The following is a 21,290-nucleotide window of genomic DNA, read 5'->3' on the forward strand; positions in this document are numbered from 1 at the left end:
TTCTATATGTATTTACACTGACAATGTTTTAAAATTAAAAAAAAAAGAAAAATACATCTTCTGTAAATTTATCCTCAATTTCAGCCTAGACCAGGTAAATGGTACAGTGCCCATTACATCTCCATATAGTCATTCAATCCATAAGACATTATCCACTATGAACATATTATGTTATCTCCATATCAATAACTGTGTAAACTTCTGTCCCACTTATTATTTTGTCCTATGTTTCATGTCTAGAAGGTGTCTGGCCTTGGACATGATCCTGTCTAGTGATAGAAGTAGCAGGAATAAAATGGTTAGAACAAACACACACGCACACACACAAATATCCAAAAGGCTTTCAGGGGAAAGGGTCGGAATATGAGGCAACACCAAAACTAAGATGTTTCTGGTCTTGTTAAAAATACTGTGGACATCTATGACTGAGCAGAGAGCTTCCTTGGCTTGTTGTACTGTTTGAAGCTATTAACCAGCAGTCCATATCAATCCAAAAAATCACGCAGAAATGCTCTTCTTCTACCACATGCAATGTCTTATGTTTTAAAGCACAAGAGACTTCGATTTTAAATTGGTGAATTTGTTAAAGTTGTCACATAAGCAAACGGAAAATGGACCTGGTCTCTACCACACAGTAGTTTGTTGACATCTGATACAGAATGTAAAACCTAATGCTTAGGAATGTCCCTGTCTGCAATATTTCTCCATATAGAAGCAGAATTGCATGAGAGAAGGAGAAAGTCTCAAATGCATGAGAAAACTGGCTTAACTGGAGGAAGGGGGAAAAAAAAAAAAAGCAAATAAATACCCACTCTCACTACTCCTGTCACCACAGATGTTTCAGGTACACATTGGGAGGTGATAATCTGAGATTTAGAATCTGTTACGTACAATTACCTGTCCAAGAAAAGGAAAAAAAAATACTGGTGTTTACAATACATTTTCAGATGGTCACTATTTTGATATTATATAGAAGTTAAATTTTACAAAAAAAAAAAATTGTCTTGTGGAATATATAATTAAACCATAACTTCTGTTTTGTTGCAATAATGAACTTACTTTACAAAGCTGGAGACTGGCCTACAACTGCGGGGAATTTCACACTTCAGCTAACCACAGAAGCCTAACTCAGGGTAATGTTAGCAACACCAGAATAAAATGTTACGATAGAGACTATTTAAAGTTTATAAAATGTAACAGAATATATTAGAGAGGCACGTGGGCTTAATTTTCCATCCATGTTGATGTAACGCCTTAGACCTCCCCATCTCCTCTGCAACTGTACAAGAGAAGAACCAGGCCAGTGCACTGTACAGAAGGACACACAGTTTGGGCTGACTACTGAACCATTGGTAAATTAGAGTCTATTTAGACAAGGATTCAGTTCTGCTGAAGCCATTAGGACTTTAGTCTTTGCCATCCGTGGAAGATCATCTGAACATCAGCTCTTGAAATCATCGGCAATTACCTGCTACAGAATGAGCAGACAATAACACATTAAGACAAGCCCTGCTCTACATACATGCTTCCATGGCAAATCATTAGCAAAATCAATTTACATTATTAAATAGTTTAACATTATAACAAGACATATGGACTCATTTTTGAATAATGAGCAATAATAACAAATAAGTGTTCACCACCTTAAATGCAGATCAATACACATAGCGGTTAGATTAAGGGGTTTGTAGCAGTTAAACTGTGGGGATCTTCTGATTTCAATAGCACATGAAACAGAGGAATTCCATTGCATTTAACCTAATTAGTACATTAAAAGTGACGTAAGAAAAAGTCCAAAGACTACTTACGATTAAGCTGTTAGATATCTCAAGCAAGTGTAGGTTTAACTGCTTAGACGAAACAAACCAAAAAAAAAAAAAATTGCTTATGGCCTGAATACACATTCACACCTGTTGTTAGAGCTATTTCCAGCAACTGAACTGGTTTATCACAATAAGTGTTAATACTTTATTCCTTTTTCTGCTAATCCCATTTTCTGTTTTATTTTAACTGACTTCAAGATTGCTGCAAAGTTTAGGACCCTGTTGGGCTTTAAAGCTTATGTCAGTTTTTAACATTTTTATAACTTCAGCTCACATTGTGCTGGTTATTCTAAGACTCCATCTGAAACCCCTGCACTTTGATTAAACTCCAGTCTTTTGCTGAAGTAGAGTCAGAAAGAGGAAAAGCTAATTTATTATTTATTAATAATCAGACTCCTGGTTAATATGTAAATATATACCTATATTGTATCATTTGCACTAAGGGATCTGTTTAAAACTTTCAGTTATTAAGGTGGAGGCAACTTTTTTCAGCTCTGAACCAAAACTTTGTTTAACTTCATTTTTATTGAGCTCTTGAAGGAGCGTAGGTTCAGTTTCATTTTAACTATGAGCCTGTTGTGGCTTGTAGTGCAGCTCACAGCAGCACAACTGACCCCCAAATCCACATTTTGAAATTCAAGTAGATTTAGATTTGAGGCTTTAAATTATACACAAGGTGAAACTTTTTCCTTTCCTTTCCTTTTTTTTTTTTTTTTTTTTGAAAAGTGGGGACTTTTTCCAGTCCTCTCCTGTTACAATCTCTGGGCTATGTCAGCCTTTGAAGGCCTCTGTAGGATGGCAGGTTGCTGGATGACCCACTGCTCCTACTACTCCTTCTTGTGACCTTGCATTAAGAGTCCAACCCAACAAAATCCTGTCTTACCTTCTTTCATGATCCCTGGTCCGTCCAACTCATACCCTAGTCTCCGATGGCCTCTGGAAACATGCATGTGCATTAGCTGCTGCACACAAGAAGCTGTGCTAGCAGTTCAAGCTACAGGATATGTCTTATACAATGTATCAAACCACAGATTTTTATCTGTGCAATATTATTAAATACCTCTCCCTGGGGTGGTATCAACCCAATAGAGTGCACTGATCTGGAGGATATTGAAATTATTTCCCTGTGATGAAAGTGGCCTTATATATCACTTGGGGTTTCACTCTAGCAGCAAACCCCAGACTGATGAGGTCATTTCTTTAAGAAAAGTCTCATTGCAGCGACATTTGGAATAAGTGAAATAAAAGGTATTTTTTAGGAGTAATAACATTTTAATTCAACTACTTAAATCTAATGCTTCCAGCGCTATGACCATTAGTCCGTCAAGACTTCTACTGAAGTCAATGTTGAGCTTCCTTTGCAGAATACATACTCCCAATAATTTTTAAACATAAGTCAAATGATTTAGTTTCCATGGAAGATGAAAAACATGAAAGAAGGAGTTGATTTGTTTGTTAATGTAGAAAGCGGGCATGGGATAAGAACTTTCTGAAATGCAACAATTTAAGCATCGAGTCATCACGAGGGAGAAAAGCAGACCTCTGCCAGTGCATGTAACACTGTGTGTCTAGACCTGAGTGTGGTTCCACTCATTTACTTAAAGGCCAAGTTAGAGAAATGGGATTTTATGGACTGATAAAGATCCAGTAAGGAATAATTTGGCAAGTTCCGTAAGGTGACAGCATACGTTTCCAGCCAAGAATATTGAATACTCCAGGCTAAGGGTACTTTAAATTTAGCAGTTTAATACACCCCACATGTTCTTAGAGAAAACTAAATTGTCCTTAATATCAAGGCACCCCAAATGATGAGTCTCTTGTGAAATATCTGGCCTTAGTTTCACAGCAAAAAAAAAAAAAAAAAAATGACAGAATGTTCTGTGCAGGTGCTCAGACATTGTACTACTGGTTAGTATCTTCAGCATAAGTCTCTCTGCTGATTAAAGCTCCTGGGCCATGAAATTCCCTCTGCCCCACAGCCATGTTTTTACAATATTTAGCACTCAGTGCTTAACACTATCAAAGCATTTTACGTATGCCATCTAATACCTTCCAATTAACTCATACATCTCCTATAAAAAAAAATAAAATTAATGACATATGGTACTGCTGGCTTTTATATAATACATGCAAATTCGGCTTTAGGGGACAAACCTGGGTAAGCTGAGCTCCCCTCCTGAAACCCTCCCTGCACATTGCACGTTAGTGCTTCTCAGCAGAAAGGAAATGAGCAATGATGCAAATTGCATTCACGCAATTAGGGGCCAGGGACCAAACACACACGCAGACACCAGCGGGGCTGCAGGCGACCTGCAACTTGCAGCGCCCAAGTTCCCAGTGCCTTAATGAGCTGCACACCAATTACACGAGTTTCCCACAGGCTTTGCTCTCAAGGTCTGCAGAATGCATGAGAAATGGGTGAAGCCTGTCGTTTTGGTAGCCATCAAAGCTCCCTTCCATGCGAGGAAGTGCCTAATTTGTCATTTCACACTCAAAAAGGCGTGAAAGGCAAAAGGCAGGGAGGTTAGATGGAAGAGAGAAAAAGGGGGAGCGACTCATGAGAAGGCACAGTAAGCCTAATTTTGAGCTTGTGTTTGTTGCTGCAAATCAGGAATAAATTTGATGAAATCATACTGGTATAAAACAGGTAAGAATGAAGCCCAGTGTTTCTGCTTATATAAACTCTTAAAAGCCAAATATGAAACTAGGAACAAGGAACACTTTACAAATGAGATTCTGGTCTATAGCAAATTTCTAACTTACATATTTTATTTACACATGGACATCTTTTGTTTTATTTAATTATAATAAAAAGTATTAATTCCAACAATGCATTTTTTTTTCAACTTAAAAATACATAAGACCTTTGGGGAAAAAATCCCAAAGAATACACACATCTGAGGAATGTCTGCTCTGTGTCAAGAGCACTGGTCTCAGGCGCTAAATATGTTTCCCTCATCGTCTTTTCTTTTAGCTTTGTTGTTGTCTTTTATTTTTCTTTCCCTCTGCATAAAATGAAGCTAGCAAAGGGACAGAGAAACAGTCAGGTTAAAACCTTTGGAGAGATAGGAGAGGTGCAGGCAGGAATCCCATTATTTGTTAATAGGATTTGTGCGCATACCTCCCACGCATCACTTAGGAAATTTACTCCCAAACATCTTGGTGGCAGTTTCAATTAGAGTCAACATTTCATTTCAGCAGATGGACTGCAAGCTGATGGCTTCTCAAACTCTGAAGGATAACACTCTATAATTTCCCACTTTTAAGGTATGATTATGCCGTCTTCCTTTTGTGGGGAAAAATGAATGTCGTTCCTAAGCCAATATTTGATTTTTTTTTTTTTTTTTGCTGAGCCTCTCCCTGCTAGCAAACCCCACCCATGTGCCTTTATACAAGACAAATGGGTAAAAAAAGAGTGGGGGGGAGCGCATTTTTCGGATCTGTCACACATTTCTACAGTGCTTCTTATTCAGAAAGATGCCAAAGAGCTACAAATACGTCTGCCCTCCTCTGAAATGCAGTCACCTCTGAGGGGGAACGTGGCAGCAAGTACTAACACGGGAACACGGACACTAAATCCTATGTGAAAATTATGCAAGAAGAAGTACAGAACACAACTCGTGTAGCCTCAGGCTATCCAGAAATTAGCTGAAGTGTACATCTTTTGTTCTTAATGAGAGCATTTGAAACTATTGCCTGGTGTGTGGTACTGTGATAGGGAACACTTCATTTGGTACTGTGTCCCATGATACAATCTTGTAACAGATTAATAGTGATTGTGAGTTATCTGATTTTGACAAGAAGCAATATTAATTCAGAGGCAAGATGCACAAAACCATAACACAGTATATTTTTTTTCTTTTCACGGAAAATGTCCTTGCTTTAAATAGAATTTCCAGACTACGTAGATGGTGGCCGGGCAGGCTCGTGGTGCCTCCGGTTTCGCTTTTTCTTCATCTCCTGCACGTGCTTCCACTTGGCCCCACCTTTGTTTCGCTGCCGCCGCTTCTCGCGGTGCCACATCTGCTCACAGTACTCGTCCAGGCTGAAGCTGGGGCTGCTCACGAGCTGGATGTAGTCCTTGTACCTCAGCCGCGACTCGGTGAGCAAATCCCTCACCCGGCCCTCCTCGTCCTCCGTCTTCTGGGTGCTTTCCATCTGCCCGTTCTCAATGACGTTCAAGTTCAACTTCACGATGGTGTGCACGAAGGTGTGCTCCTGGGCTTTGCAGTAGTAGGCTCCTGCATCCCGCCTCTGCAAGCTGCGGATCAGCAGCCCATGCTCCGTTTTGATGATCCTCTCATCGGCCTTTAGCTGCGTGGTGGGACAAAGAAGAACACGAGGTGTTAATTTTACTGGGAAAATCTCTAGGGCTCTCTTCAGCTGGTGGAGAGACATGGCCAGCACATGGCACATCCCACCCATGGGCTGCCAGCATGGATGGGGTGCGTGAAGCTCAGGTAGATGCCATGCAACCCCTCAATTTTGGAGTGGTGCTCCTAACTATAGCATCTCCATCAGTAGTGTTTCAGCATGCATTGGTGAAATACACATGCTGCACAGCTGAAAAGAACAAAATACAGGATGGTTGATTACATTCTCCATGGAACAGTATGCTTTTAGGGCCCACAAATCTCAGTAATTTTGTAATTCATGACGCATAGACTGTATTTCTTGAGGTATTTTTATTTCACCCAGCATATTTGGGTCTTTATATGCACATGAAGCACGTAGGCACCATTCCATTTCTAATAACTCCTACTCCTACTATCAAGTTTTCAAAATCACTTTCTTTGATTCTGATCTTCAACTTGGCTTTATAAAAGTGAAATGACTTTGACTCACTGGATTATGATTAAAAGTACCCAGTAAGACTAGAAGGCTACAACCCCACATGGTTCTTCAATTCTTTCATTATTTTGCCTTTAAGAACTGTGGAAAAAAAAAGTATTTACAGGAAAAGAATGTAAATGTATGGGGAAATGCAATGTGCTGGCAAAGAAAAAAAATAAAAAAGAGAGATTTCAAGTGAGGGCTGAAGCCTGTCAATGGAAAACTACACTTTGATTTACGAATGGGAATATTTCCAAAAATACAGCATAATATTTCTTATTAAAATAAGGAACACCTTAAGAGTAATAGCACTGTCAGGTAAATTACATATCTATCTGGTGATCTGAAGAAGATTTACAAAATAATCTAACTCCCAGAAAACAACCAAGACGAGCAGCAGACACCCAAATACTTTTGCAGCTGGAGCACCCAGAAGGTAAGCGATTTGCCAAAGCCCGTGCAAAGATCGATAGCAGAGGTGGGAGTAGAAGTGAGGGCCCAAATTCCCAGTGTCTTCTTCTGACACCAGCCTTTGCTTGGAAATGATCCTATTCCAGCAGCAAGCTGCCACCTCGGGCCATGCTATGCTCTGCTGCCACGCAGAGGCTGCAGTGCCCAACAGCACTGAGACAGCCTGCAGTGCAGCTCCAGGAGCCCACATTAAAGCCAGTGCTTTAAATACAGCACCAGCACTGCTGGTGGCATTGCTATAATGTATAAAAACTCCAGCATAAGGCAGAGGGCTCAGTTTAAAAAGGGGGAAAGGAGGGGGCACAGAAACTCAGCGATGAATCTGGAAAATTTCCCAGGGTGCACATCTGACCCTGCAGCAAACTTCAGAGGAGGAAGAGCAGGGAGGCATAAAGATGCCTAAATTAGATTTATTCACAGTGGGTAAGCTACACACTGCTTCTTTATGTAAAAAATCTGCACACAATTCCCTCCTCGACTCCATGGGAAAAGATGCGTGCATGCAGTATGTGTGTGTGCATATGTGTATATACACATACTTTTTCTAAATATCTACATATAGTGTATATATATGATAAGATTCCATGGTAACTATTTTGTTATTACTAAATAATATAATAAACCATTCCTAGATCACTAGAGAAAGCAATACACACATAGATATATAAATAATACGTATAGAGAGAGGGGGTTTCTAGTTTAATACTATATCCACTATAAAACTCTAGAGTAAAGTACAGATAGCAGATAGACAAATAGATCCATTCCTCTGTATTACCATTGATCTGACTGTGTCAGAGACAGAAAATCCACAAATGCCACAATGCTACAAATCTCATGACAGGACATGGCTCTGGCAGCCCAGTTCTTTGGCCAAACACTATTTGGCTCCTGCCACCCGTTCACAGTGTGGGGCTGCCCCTCAGCTTCAGCTTCTTTAATCATAAACTGGATATAATCATGTTTACTGGCACCAGCAGCATGAAATCCTGCTAATTTCAGCAAATTCCTGGAAAAATGGATTATCTCCTGACAACAGGTGCTACATGAGTACAAGCTAGTTTTGATTTACTACACTGCGTTTAAACCAGAGAACTCATGGTGGATACACAAGCACTTGCACAGACTATAGCAAGCGGACAGATAGAAAAGACCACTTCTCCATCTGCAGAAGCTACAGCAGAGAACAGTAGTTCTCAGTTTTAACAGCTTGTAACACTTTATTCAAAGCTAAACTCTCTGTACGTTTCTTATGATTGCAGTAAATGTAAGGGCACAGAAGTTATTAATGCATCCAAAGATAAGTAGCTATACGCGGAAACATGTCTAGGGCAGGTGTTTCCTTGTGGGGCTGGACTGCACAAAGACAGGGAGAGTGGGACCAGGTGGAAATACCCAGGTGGGAGTTTTGCTTGTCACCACCTGATGGGGAATCCCTTCTCTTCTGCCCAGGCTTCACGCCAAGGATGGCGAATCCCATGCATCAACACACGAGGAACTTGGGGAAAAGAAGGTTGGGAAGCAGCAACTGATTCCCAGACATTTGGGTTCCATAAAGTGCTACCAGAGCCCCGGTTCCCACATTGCCTGAGTGAGAGCGGGAGCAAGTTTGCCGAGCAGGGGGGCTCTGTGCAGTTGCACTCGTAGCATCTGCCGATGGGTAGCTCTGCCAGCGCTGGAGTCTAGAGCGGCTGGACAGCTGTGCACCTCCCACCCTTGGACACCCTCCAGCTGCTCCAAAAGGCCCCCACTAGCGCGCCGATGATTTTCCAGTGAAAGGACAGCAGGATAATGGCAGATCTCCAGCTGAAAAGACCTCCGGAGCCCAGCTCCCTGCAACTTGGAAGCATTCACTATTGTGCCTTCACCTTCTGGTCTTAAACATGTTAACTAAGGCAGCTGCCCTCTCTGCCTGGGGTACCCCTGAGCAGGCTAACAGGGTAAATTGGTCATGTCCCTTAATCCCAGCCCATCACAACGTCTATTTTTAATGAAGCAGCACTCTTACAGAATGTCCCGTGCTAACCTTGGGTAATGATTTACGGGGACTGTCACCTCCTTCTTCTCTGTGGTTTCACTGTTGATTCCTTTTTTATCCTCTGGCAGGATGAAATTATGGCTCCGATTTCACACATATTGAGCAACACTTCATTATTGTTTTCCCTCCTCGCTTCTCTTTTTGGTATCCTGTTTATGTTGTTTTACCCACAGGTTAAGAATTCTTCCTGCCTTTCCTCTCTACTTGTTCCCCCACAGGGCTCTGGAGTTTCATAAACACCTGGCATTTCATTACTTGGTAGCAGATCTTTAACCTTTCTCTTGAATACTTAATGTGCTCTTTGGTTCCTGGACTATAGATGTAAAATATATTTTATTAAATTTTGGGGATGGTGAAAGACTGTGTTTAGGTAAAAGCATTATTTTATCTCTGTCAAATATGATTTTTTTTCAATATATCATAATCAATTATTCTCTTGTATGACAATTCTTAAACTATTTATAAATTAGGTAACAATTCAGAAAAACAAAAGCTTTAATTCATAAAAGGATACTGATATGTGTTTAAATCTGCGCATACCATAAAGACTAAACATTACTTTTCTTAGTGGAGAGGAACCAGATTTTGACCATATTTTATCAGATTTTTTTTTTAAATCACTGCAGTAATCACTTTAAGTTTGCATAAGATACATTACATAAAACATGGGGCATGCCATAGATAGCAACAACATTTAACAACGGAAAAAGACTTCCATGTAAACCAAATACTTGATTTTCCACAACCCGGTTTTAACCATGCAGGAAGAATAGGCCTTGCCAATAAGGATGGCAAATCTTTAAACAATCAGTAGGTTGGAAAACAACCAAGGATTTGAAAGCGCTGTGGCACCAGGTTAAGTCAATGCCTTTTGTCCTTTGCTAATGATGTGTTTAGATAGCTCCCTCTTTACAAATAATTCACATGTCAACTCTCACAGTTAAAACACTGCACCTGTCTGGGAGAAGAAAGTGGCTTCAAAGCCTTGCCCTCCCTCATTAATCAACATGTGAAAAAATGCTAGAGGTAAAGCTGGGCTAATCAAGGGTTAGCTGCAAACCCTGAACAAATTGAGAGTGGGAGGAAGGAAAAGGGGGAGCATTTGCTGAGAATTTGCATTCATCTTTGTTTGTGCATTGTCTTTTTCTTCATCCCCACCATTTGACTGGAAATAAAGGTCAGTGTTTCTGTTGGAATTATTGTTATAGGTAATTTTGAGGCTTTTGTATGGGGAAAATAATCATTTAACTCCAACACAGCTGCGGAGTTATTTATTTCTCTCCTTTTCTCTCTCTTTTTTGTTTTTGCTTTTTATTATTATTTACTAAGAAACTACAGGTGAAACTGTGAAGCTAATATCTCACTACAAGCTTATTTTTTAAGCTCCTATCCCCAATTATAGTCAGATAAAAGCAAAAAGAAAAATCACAAGGCATATCTCAACTCGGAGATACTTTTCTTTTCTCTACATTTTTCTAGAAAATTCAAAATATTATTCATATTTAATAATTTGACAATATCGGGGGAAAAAGGAGATAATAAAACAACAGTTCTAAGCCAATGAATCAGAGTAAAATAAAAGAGGAAAGCAAGAGAGCTGCATTTAGTTTCTAGGCTGCAGAATCAACTTCTTATTTTTACCTCTTCTCTTGCTCTCTTTCTCACTGACCCAAAGCTTCAGTGTGTGTCTGCAACACAAACACTGAACTGCACCCCTCTCATCAAGAGTCCTGCTGAGACTCACACTTGATGTATTTCCTCTTCCTCACTCGGCTCTCCTCCAACTCTCAGATTTTAAGGCTCACGCAGAATCTGTGACCTTTTATCACACGATGCTGCTGACCAGATGTTTATAACAAAGACAACCGTGGCCATCGTGACGCAAAAATGTCCAGCCACAACACAAAAGGGAAACTTTTGCTTCATTCACCAATGTACTCCCGATAAGGTTAAGTAAACGGGACAGAAGTCTAGGCTGGCCAAACTGAAAAACGCCTTCTAAGTCTGGCTAAAATGCAGAAAGGGAACAACAGCTCTTTGCTCTGATGGGGTGTGTGGGTCAGAATGTTGTGCCTAGGAAGGCACCTTTCCTAATCCTGTACTAAGCCTTCCAGGTGGGCATTAAGCTGGGCCTTCAGGAAAACACTGCCTGTGCTTGGGGGCAGGAGTTTGGGAAAAGAGCTACCAAAGGAGACACCAGAACATACCTCAGCCTTCCAGTGGATTCTTCCCCCCAGCTATGAACAGAGCTAGAAGGAGCAAGATAGAAGACATAGGTGTCTATCCTGCATTTCAGACCATATGGCTTGTTCTGTACCCTGCAAGGGCACATGGCAGCTTGGTGAACCTGGGGGGCACAGGTGACTCGGTATAAAAGACTTGACATTAAGTAGAGCTGAATATATTAAAAATCCATTGGACACTCAAAAGAATGGTTTTGTGTTCACTAACGGCCCTGCATTTGCTTTTTTTTCCAGTCCTGACACCTATATACATAACACAACACACCGGAATTTTAGGAGAAATACACATCTGATTTTTAAGCTTCAGGAAGCTTCAGCACTTTAACACATTATGGACAAATGGCGTTCCAACTTTTTATATGATTTCCACTCCCAATAAAGCTCTGACTCCACTCAGTGACTAACCCTGCAAGCAGGGGAATAAATATGATCAATTGCGTGAGCACCATGAGATGCAAAAGCACTCGATATTCAATTCGTGACCTTAAAACAGCCCCAAACTGCAGGGAAATGTACTCCCACTGGCAGCCAAATGACCTGGTGACAGCTCCTGTGTCACAGGAGATCCTGTCCCATCCCACAGGTCGTTCTGGCGAAAGTTGGAGTCTGAACCATGACCTGGTGGGTGAAATGTCAAAGGCATCCTGCTGGGCCAAATGCTTCCCATCTCCTCTGGATTTTGTCCTTTTTCCTTTCCTCAGGAAGCTGGACTGCATGTCACGGACAAGGCGTAACCATCTATTTGTGAAGTGAAGTTTAAAGATTTGCTGAGACGTTACAGTTACAGCTCTGGAACTAAAAGTCCATAACTTAAGTTCCAGGTGCAGAGTCATTTGCAGAGCATGGTATTGTCATCACTATAAGTTATACCTTGAAGACACGCACTGAAATAACGTACAGTGTTATTTGAGAAATCTACTGCAGGAAGAGGGAAAGAGCAGAAAATATAACTGTAATAGGAAAAATTACAGTACAGCATTGGCTGAGCAAAGATCAAGCTACACATTAAATATGATTGCACTATTTTCTGTCACGTGCAGTATTTTGGTCAAATAGAAGAAATTTGAAAAGAAAATGCCATTTGCTCTATCTTTGTATCTTTGCATCTTCTAAACCCTCCAATTAGGCAATAACCCCGAATAATTTGTTTTCACTGAGGAACTAGGTTTCAAATTAGAAAATATCAAATCCTTAATTTCTAGATCCACAAATTAAAAAGCGATTTAGTGTTCTAACTTGAAAATATCTCTATTCTCTCTAATAGGAAAAGTGATCACTCAGCATTTGAGTGATTCAGTCATTTATTTAGGCTGCAATATATAAATTTAGGACCATAGCTTCAGATATGTGCATTTCAAAACATTCAAAATTAATACATTTATCTTTTTTTAAAAAAAACATAGAGTTCCTCTTTAAAAAAATGAAATGTCCTAGCATGATGATTTTGAGTGTGCAAGCTGAGTTTCCTCGCACTGACTTCCAGTTCTTACAACACTGACACTAACCTAGGTCAAAATATTAAGAAATCTGTTCCTATAGGAAGAAGAATTTTCTGGCAGGGACCAATATATATGGATATATATTGTCTCTAAATGATCTGATCCTGTGATTGCCAAAGTGTGCATGCATTTACATAGGCTGTAGTCTTCAAAGACTGAAAAAAAAAAAAAAACCCTTACCCTCAAGGAGTTCTGCAACATGTGCTCCAACTTCTATTTTATCAAAGTTAGATCTTAGAAACACTGCTATGGCTTTAGGGACAATATGTGGCAAAAAAGCTATTTGCCTACTGTTAGCATTCATAATGTAGACAATCTGTCTGCAGATTTCTTCTTCAAATTTTCTTCTAAATTTGCCTCAAAGGTTAATCTAGCCTTTTAGCAAAGCTTTACTTTTCTCATACAAACAGATGTCAGGCTGTTTACACAGAGCTAGCCCAGTAAACAGCACTGGGGAAGACTGCTGATGTGTAAAGAAGTGTGCTGTGTGCTTGTTAGAGATCCTAATACTATCAACTCATGCACTATCCCCTTGCCATCCTTGACTCTTTGCTTGGGAGAACTGGGCAATCCCACGGGACAGCAGAATTGCTGCTCCCGGATTACTGGTTTTTCAGCCCAAACCAGGGAATGGAGTGCCAGTTCACTGCCCCAGTGAACCTTTTGTAAACAGGCATGGTAGCAGGAGGTAATAAGGTAATAAAGTCTCAACTTAGGCTATATTAGGTAGGCTTACAGGGTGTCTTAACTTTGTTCAAGAGCCAGTTTGACATGCAGCCTGATGTATAATTGGATGAGAGAGAAACACAACATGAATTTGGCTTCCTGACCTCCAGAGGTCTGGAATTAAAGCAGTGTTTTATAAGAAATTCAGCTTTTTTTTTTTTTTTTCTCCTCTCTCCTCAGTTTGGATAGACAAACCTGAGAAACAGCTCTGTACATAGCTCAGGCTTTCAAAAGTGGAAAGTGCTACTTATCGTGATTCTGAACTACACAGCCTTCACAGCGAATTGGCCACATTAGGCAATTTGTAGCTTTCTTTGAGAAATGTGGGCCCATGTTATAATGCATTCTTTTTATAATGATTGAGGCTCCTCAAAACTCAGTATAAATTTCCTCTTCAGGAAAAGAAAAGAAAAGAAAAACAAAAAAGTAAGTATCTGCTTAAATGTATTTGAAAATGAGACTTAAACACGTGGTTGGAATTAAGCATCTACTTAGCTTGTTTTCCTGAGTGAGGATGGGTATAATCAAATATGTAAGTGCATTTTCTGAACTGGTGCCTTAGGGAAGTGGAAGACATAGTCATTTGTACTGGGCAGTTAAAGGTAAACCATTCAAAGCATAAACCATGAATGTTCATAGGTCTTTAAAGACTGATAAACATAAGCTTAAGGTAAGTTTTGAGTTCAACCACCTGTGGCTATGAGCATGCTTGGCCTGTTGATCAGAAGTATGTCTCCAAGTATGGATTATAACAGAGGTTAAGATAGTATTTCAAACTATTAACCTCCTTCCTTTGGTATTAAGCCTACACTATGGGAAATACTATGCCTATCCATTAATGATATATTCTTTCTCCACAGAGGAAGGAATCTTTGCCAACCCAAAGCACAAGAGAAAGGAAGAAAATTCAAAATTCAAAGTACTGCAGTGTTGCAATCAATATTCAGTCCTGCATTTTTGTCTCAGCTGGTGGAAAATCAGAAGCACATGAGGCCCCCTTATCCTGCCCCCTTACCCTCACTACCTGGGCCAACACATAACTGGAATTAGCAACTCTAAGCTGACAACTTCTTGGAGACTTGCCTTCATGCTATAAGCAGTGCTTTGAGTTTACCACGGTGAGCTGCATCTCAACAAATGGGGCTGTGCTCACAGGTATCTGGGCAAGCCTAGGTCTCCCTGGCATTTAAAAGCAAGGAGCCCACGTGTGCACTCAGAAGGTCTCAAGATGAATGAGCATTGAGAGAGGAAGGCCACACTTAAAACGCCATTGTGCATTTGATAGTTCCTGTCATTGAAATTAAATTTTATCTAGGTTGAATATTTAACAACAACAACAAAAAAGCATATCTAACACCTGGGACCAGCTAATCTGAAAGGATAGTTCTTTTCCCTTCTCTTTCCTTGTTGCCATGGTTGCAATCACAGCAGGACTTGGCCTCAGATGCAGAATCATTCATGTAAGAGAAAGGATAGGAAGACTTATGAGATTGGAGATGCGCTCCATCCCAGTTCAAAACAGTCCCAACCTGTAGACCGTTTGGGAACGTGCTCAGGCTCCCTTCATTTCTCGCTAGCTCGGAGAGGAATCTGCAGGAAAATATGGAGGGTGTGAGCAGGGAGCTGGAGTCTTTCCAAGGGCTGCTCCACCAGGGAGGACCCCGAACCTGATCCTGCAGAAATTAGGGACAACCACATATCTCACCGCTTTCTACTTCAGATGCAGAGTGTGAATCTTTAACCCGACTTCTTCACACAGGTGCAGAGCAGCATTTAAATAAAATCCTCAGGCTCTACCAGACAAAACAAGGTGAAAAGAAACTTGTGACTGCATGGGCTGTTCCTTTCCCAGGGAGGGATGGAGAGAAGCAGTGAGCCATATGCATCAGCCCTTAGCTACATCACTTAACATGATAAGGGATGGCAATCAGACACTAAAGTCAATAAAGATTGATTTAGAAAAAAAATGCTTTGAATATATTTTTGTTCATAGAAGTATTAGTTTTGCTAATTGCTAGGGGGAAAAAAGTAACTTTTTGGTACTCTGATATCTTAGTACTGTTTAACACACAACTTCTCTCTCTTTTTTTTTTAATAGAATGAGCATACAACCAAAGTAAATAAACAAAACTGCTTAAGATACAGTGCAAATGGCCTCCTCTTCCCCCCACTGTATGCCCCAAATGGTGATACCAGAATGCTGTGTGATAGCTAAGGTGAGGCAAGGAAAAGAAAAACATCTACTAATACCAGTAACTCCTGCCTCTCAATACTCAGCTGAATTCTCTGTGGAGGAAACTTGCCTTGATGACTATAACTTACCTCTTCTCGATGTTCTTCTCCAGAGCGTTGAATATACCACCTAATAGAAGCTTGCTGGGACTTAGGAATACATTCCAGAAAAGTTGAATTAAATTCAATGCCAAAAATCACCTTTTCATCAGCAGTTTCATGACTAATGCCTGGAAAGCAAACATGGTACAGGAGATTAACCCTGACCTGATTTTTAAAGCAATGGGAAAATAGCCTGATTCAGAACAGATGCTATAAGAGCGAATGAAGTATAAAAAAAGCAAAAGGAAACTTAACTTTTAGCTTAAAACATAACTATGAGGATTTAGAGACGGCTGCTAACCTTTTTTCAGTGCAACTGTTTTTTAAGGAGGTCAATAAAATCTCTATCATGGGCTTGCTCCATTTTAAAGTTGAGGCTTTCACCTTTTAGGGATTTAAAACTCGCTCTGTGTTTTTCCTGGACGTAATGCTACTACTGGACCTGATTGAGAGGGAGCAGTTCAGCCTGCTCCAGACAAAACTCTGAAGTTGAAGATCTGGGTCCCCTTTGTGGCCTTCTATAAAACCTAAGCATGACATTTCTAATCTCTGTTCTCTGTTTCCCTTTCCAATATGGTCTTATCTGCCTTATCTGGGTCTTATCTGTCTTATCATTAGGCATAAGCTGTTTCTTACACTCTGCCAATATCAGTGAGGAAGGTGAAAGCAGCAGCTTCCCCTAAAACAAAAGTCAGCTCAACACAAAATGGATACAGTTTTGTTTTTTCAATATTTTAAGTACATACAGGAGATCTACAGAAATTCAAGCTCTCTGCATCAAATGTTTTTCTTTTATTTCACTGCACAACAGAGATTTCAGTAGAGCCAAACAATTTTATGCAGTCAAGACAGTCTGCAAACAGAAAACCTTGCACAGTGGAGCACTAAACTTGAGTAAGCTTCGGGGTTGTAACACTCCTAATTATCACAAATAACAGAGATACACCTTTGTGGTGGTAAAGGCCACCTTTGAGTCCTTATGGTGCACAGTGGTCATCCTCAGTTGGATAAAGTTTCTGTTGGTGGCAGTACAGGATGGCCAAGGATTTGTTTTAATTTTTGTACTAAGCCATTTTACATTTGTCCAGCAAGAATGGTTCTTTCACTATCTCTTTATGTGTCCAAGAAAAAGTGCCACTGGCAGCCTTTTTCTTAGTGTTGCTGCAACTGTGAGCTTTGCACAGTCTCAGATACCACAGTAAATGGAGAAATGCCGGCCCTTTGGGAACCAACGGGAGTTTTGCCATTGACTCTAATGGAAATGAGATTTTTTACTTTTTAATTATGTCTGCATGTACGCATGTACAGTGGGAGCCCTGAATACTGTGCAGCAGGCTCGGGCTTTGATCCTGTGGCAAGCAGCTCTGATTTCTGCAGTGACTCATGCTGAGATCTGCAGCAGGCATCCAGCGCCGCCGCCGCATGAGAATAACCCGAGATCAGTCGAAAGTGGTGGCTTCACTCGAATCAAACGTTCAACTCTGCGATACGATCAATACTGTTTTGACTGGGCTGTTCACTTTAATAAGTGAATACAAGAACCCCAGACAAACCCAAGCTTGGTTTTGAATGCTTTCCATTTATTTGTGCTGCCACAGAGATCGCTGCGTAACCGCAGGATTTCATACTGACAGTGCAGGCTGCAAGGGAATGGCTGCAGTTGCCAATGGAGCAAGCCAGACGCTTTGGCTTTCGAAAAAAGGGTGTGGGAAAGGGAAGGGGGAGCTGGCAGGAGGGGGTCGAGGCTCTTGTTAATAACAGGAGTATTTTAATAGGCTTTGGGTGGGGGAGGTGCCTAATTTGGCAGCTGGAGCTGGGCCCTGGGACTTTTGTCCCGATGTGCATGGCGGCAGGGAAGAGGATGGAGAAGTCCCAGCTTGCCCATATGCATTTCCTCAGGAGGTTATCTGCTGTCTTCTGAACGAGTGTAGGTCCTGGTATCTGCTTTCGTGCAGAGTGGGGTTTTTGTGTTGCTGACACATTTTGGTGCTGTGGGTCAATGCTGCAATGCATCACACAAGGAGCAGGAGGGGTGCTGGACCTCACCTCTGTTAATGGTCAAGCCTGAGCAAAGCCACTGCAGCATGAGAAAAAACACATTGACAGCAACTTCTTCAACAGTGTCAGTCCCTCTAGCTCAGCAGGGTTGCACAAGTCAAGACTTGCAACAAACTGTTATTGAAGCAACCAAAGGAAAAGAAAGATGCAAAATACTCACTGTCTTCAACATCCCAGCACTGTGCAACAGGGTCTCCGTATTTGACATCCTGCCTTCTGGCTCGCCTATGGGAAGAGCATGACAACTTGTAACACTTCAGACATAATTGCTGGAATTCAACAACAAAATGCAGAGGAGCTCAGCAGATGTGGACTCGCATTGCTCCCACCCTACTGCTGACAATTACGGTCTTAACTAAAACCAGCCTCACCCTCAAAGCAGCATGTGGCCTAGAGAGATTTGTACAATTCACATCAAGAGAAAGGCTTATGATTTGGGAAAACCGCTGGGAAGAGAAAGAGGGAAAAACGAGATGATAGAAAAAAAAAGTCTGACTAGAGTAAAAGATGTGCAATATGTTGACAGAGCACCCGAGCCTGCTTCAGGAGCTCTTTCACAGATCTTCGGATGGGATTGACTGTCTTGAGCTCAGGATCTGCCCAGAATAAGCAGTAAGTCAACCATTAAAATGAAGAAGGAAAAACTTACATTTTACTTAATTAAAAAAGAAAGGAGAGAAATCTGATTATTTATAAGGAAATGAACAGAGTAAGATCCTGAGAGTCAAAAGTCTTAGATTGTGTACCCCGTTTCACAACTAACTTATTTGGTAATCTCTGGGTGTGTCACAGTTACTTAAACTGTGATTTAGTGCTGTTTCATTGTAATAGTTCTAAAGAAAATAACTCTTCCCATGTCAATGACTGCATTTATCTCCCAAAAAAACAGAAACAGAAGTTCATATTTTAATCTTTCAGTAGAAGCAGCTGAGACACAGGAAGGGGCTCAGTTTCTCACAGCCACATTGTGAGTGAAGGGAGCAGGGCAACGCGATGCCTCGGCAGGAGAGCTGGATCCTGAGGCAGAGGTGTCCACTGTGGTAAAAGCTTTAGACATGCTGGAAGCGCAGGCAGCTAGACAGAGGGAAACGTTTAAGTAACTGATCTACTGGAGGATTCCCAAGGCCAGGCACCCATTCCTTCTTTTGAGCCACAGACTTCTGGCCTACCCACCAAACCGAACATCTGTTTAAGAGCACGGACCATCAATCTCTGTATCCCAGTCCCACCTCAGGCTTCAGCAAGCCTCACGTGTGACTAACTTTGCAGTGAGCCTGAACACTTGCTTTTCTGCTTTCATCTACATTTCACTGAATTTAGTTTACTTTGGCTTTGAGGGAAAATACATAAAGTTCCATGACACCATGACACAATAACCTATGACTCATTAACTTCAATGGCTTGCCTAATTGCATAGGTCCCAGTCCTGTAGTCCCCAAGGTAGATAAAGGTCTCATTCCCGAGCCTGAGCTCAGGCTGCAACCCCTGACCCTTACTACAAGAATTACTGTCAGAAAAGCTTCCTCTAAACAGGAATGAAGAGGCTGTAAAGGCAGCAATCTCAGAGCTCTGGCTAAACCAGCCAACAGACCAAGAGGGACATCATGTGCTAAATCAGCAAATGTACTTACTGCTCTGCCTTCATGTGAATTCATATCGGCTGTCCTAACCCATAGGTAGAGAAAGTTCAGATATAGCCCCTTTCTTTGTGAAAAACTGCTCCTGAAGTGGTTAAAGTATACCACTGAAACTTCTGTCTCCCTCTCACAGTTGGTTCATGAATGCGATTTATGAGTGACACACTGAGACACAACTGGGTTACTTAGTTATATGAGACAGGAGAAACTCGTTAGTTTAGACTTGCAGTTAAATGTATTCTGCTATTGATCACTCTGGGGTGCTGTACTAAACTCCACTATATGACTGTAGGTCACCCCTACGCAAAATGAGAGGATCTTGCTTCTCTCTTTTCCACCACTACATTCAGGGTGGCTCAGCTCTCAATCTAAGCATCTTGTACCTTAAAGCACTTGGCACAAATAAAGGGAAGTGATGGATTTACAGTGTCATTTGCAGTAGCTGAGTTATTGTCACATGTGCTTAAACAGTGTTACGTTGCCTTCACAGCTCTCCAGCAGAAATACAAATACAGCCAAAGCTTGATCCAGATTTTAAGGCAAAAGGCATGCCAAGTAAAAAGGCAACATGTTCTGATTGAGAACCTCTATATTCTTGCAATGAGGAGGGTCTTTTGCAGTACATTGTATTCTTTTTCTCACCTTTTAGAAGTGGGGGCATATCTGGAACATGAGTTTCCATCCCAGGCACAGTATGGATCTCTGGCGAGGCAGCAGTCTGCACAAGCCTTCCCATACGTGTGACATCTGTGCAGGGAAAGCTGAACCAATCCATCCCTGGAACCAATGTACAATTGTTGCTGCAAATCAAGCAAAGCAAATGAATTAGAAGCGTTCTCTGGGCAGCCCTTTTTAAAAGTTCCTTTCTGCAGGGCCACATTCTCAGACTTTCAACCTTGTCCTAGATTTTAAAAGGCGAGTGAGAACGCCTCCTTCGCTGCAAAATGTTTCTCGTGGCTCTATATGAACTGGACAAACTCCATCAATCCCTGACAACATGATAGCAAAGGCAGGGGGCCGTAGTCCTGAAAAGGCACCAGCACTCAACACCCTTGCACCTTTTGCCTGAACGTGCCGTATGAAAAAAACAGAAGGCACCCACAGTGAGAGGAGTTTAACAGCATGCTTAAAAAACAAGGGGAAGGATATCCGTGACATCCAGAATCCGGATGGGGAACTAGTGATGACCTTGTGTGAATAAAACACTATCTTATTTTGCTTCTGTTCTCCATGCAAAACGGGGATAATGTTACTTCCCCGCTCCCCCAAGAGTGCGCGGGCTGCGTGCTGAGACAAGGGTGGTCCAGCGGTCGCCCTTGAGCCGGATCCGGCTTTGGCAGCGCTTCCAGCTGGCCCAACACCTCTTCCCGGGGGCGATGGATGGGAGGCAGCTGTGCGGTGCGTGTCCTGCTCGGCATGGCAGGCACGCCGTGCTCTGCCACCGTGGCAGGGCGGTGAGGGGGGCTCTGCTGTCATGCGGCCCCCCGCGCGCAAGCGTGGCCACCACAGAGCTGCCGTAGAGCAGCTTCCCATAGGGAGCTCCCCAACCGGCATCGGACTTTGTCATTGCCAGGCTTCGACCACCCAGATCTACACTGTGAACTTGGAGCAGAGCCACCACTTTTTGG

The 21,290-nt window shown here is 41.6% G+C and overlaps 1 protein-coding gene across 2 annotated transcripts in view; it reads right to left on the reverse strand.

The window, feature by feature from the left end:
* Positions 1 to 5,264: 5,264 nt before the first annotated feature.
* SEMA3D (semaphorin 3D) overlaps positions 5,265 to 21,290 on the reverse strand; it is a 137,929-nt gene continuing 121,903 nt past the window's right edge. For both annotated transcript variants that reach the window (XM_088523517.1, XM_088523516.1), the window contains exons 15-18: positions 20,305 to 20,462; positions 18,186 to 18,250; positions 15,956 to 16,095; positions 5,265 to 6,137 (exon numbers count right to left, since the gene is read on the reverse strand). In XM_088523517.1, coding sequence (XP_088379643.1) covers positions 5,724 to 6,137; positions 15,956 to 16,095; positions 18,186 to 18,250; positions 20,305 to 20,462 — 777 coding nt within the window. In that variant the 3' untranslated portion in view covers positions 5,265 to 5,723. The remainder of the gene's footprint in view (positions 6,138 to 15,955; positions 16,096 to 18,185; positions 18,251 to 20,304; positions 20,463 to 21,290) is intronic.

This window comes from Tinamus guttatus, unplaced genomic scaffold (genome assembly GCF_059628265.1).
Source record: "Tinamus guttatus ecotype Peru unplaced genomic scaffold, ASM5962826v1 Tinamus_guttatus_pri_ptg000193l, whole genome shotgun sequence".
Classification (NCBI taxonomy): domain Eukaryota; kingdom Metazoa; phylum Chordata; class Aves; order Tinamiformes; family Tinamidae; genus Tinamus; species Tinamus guttatus.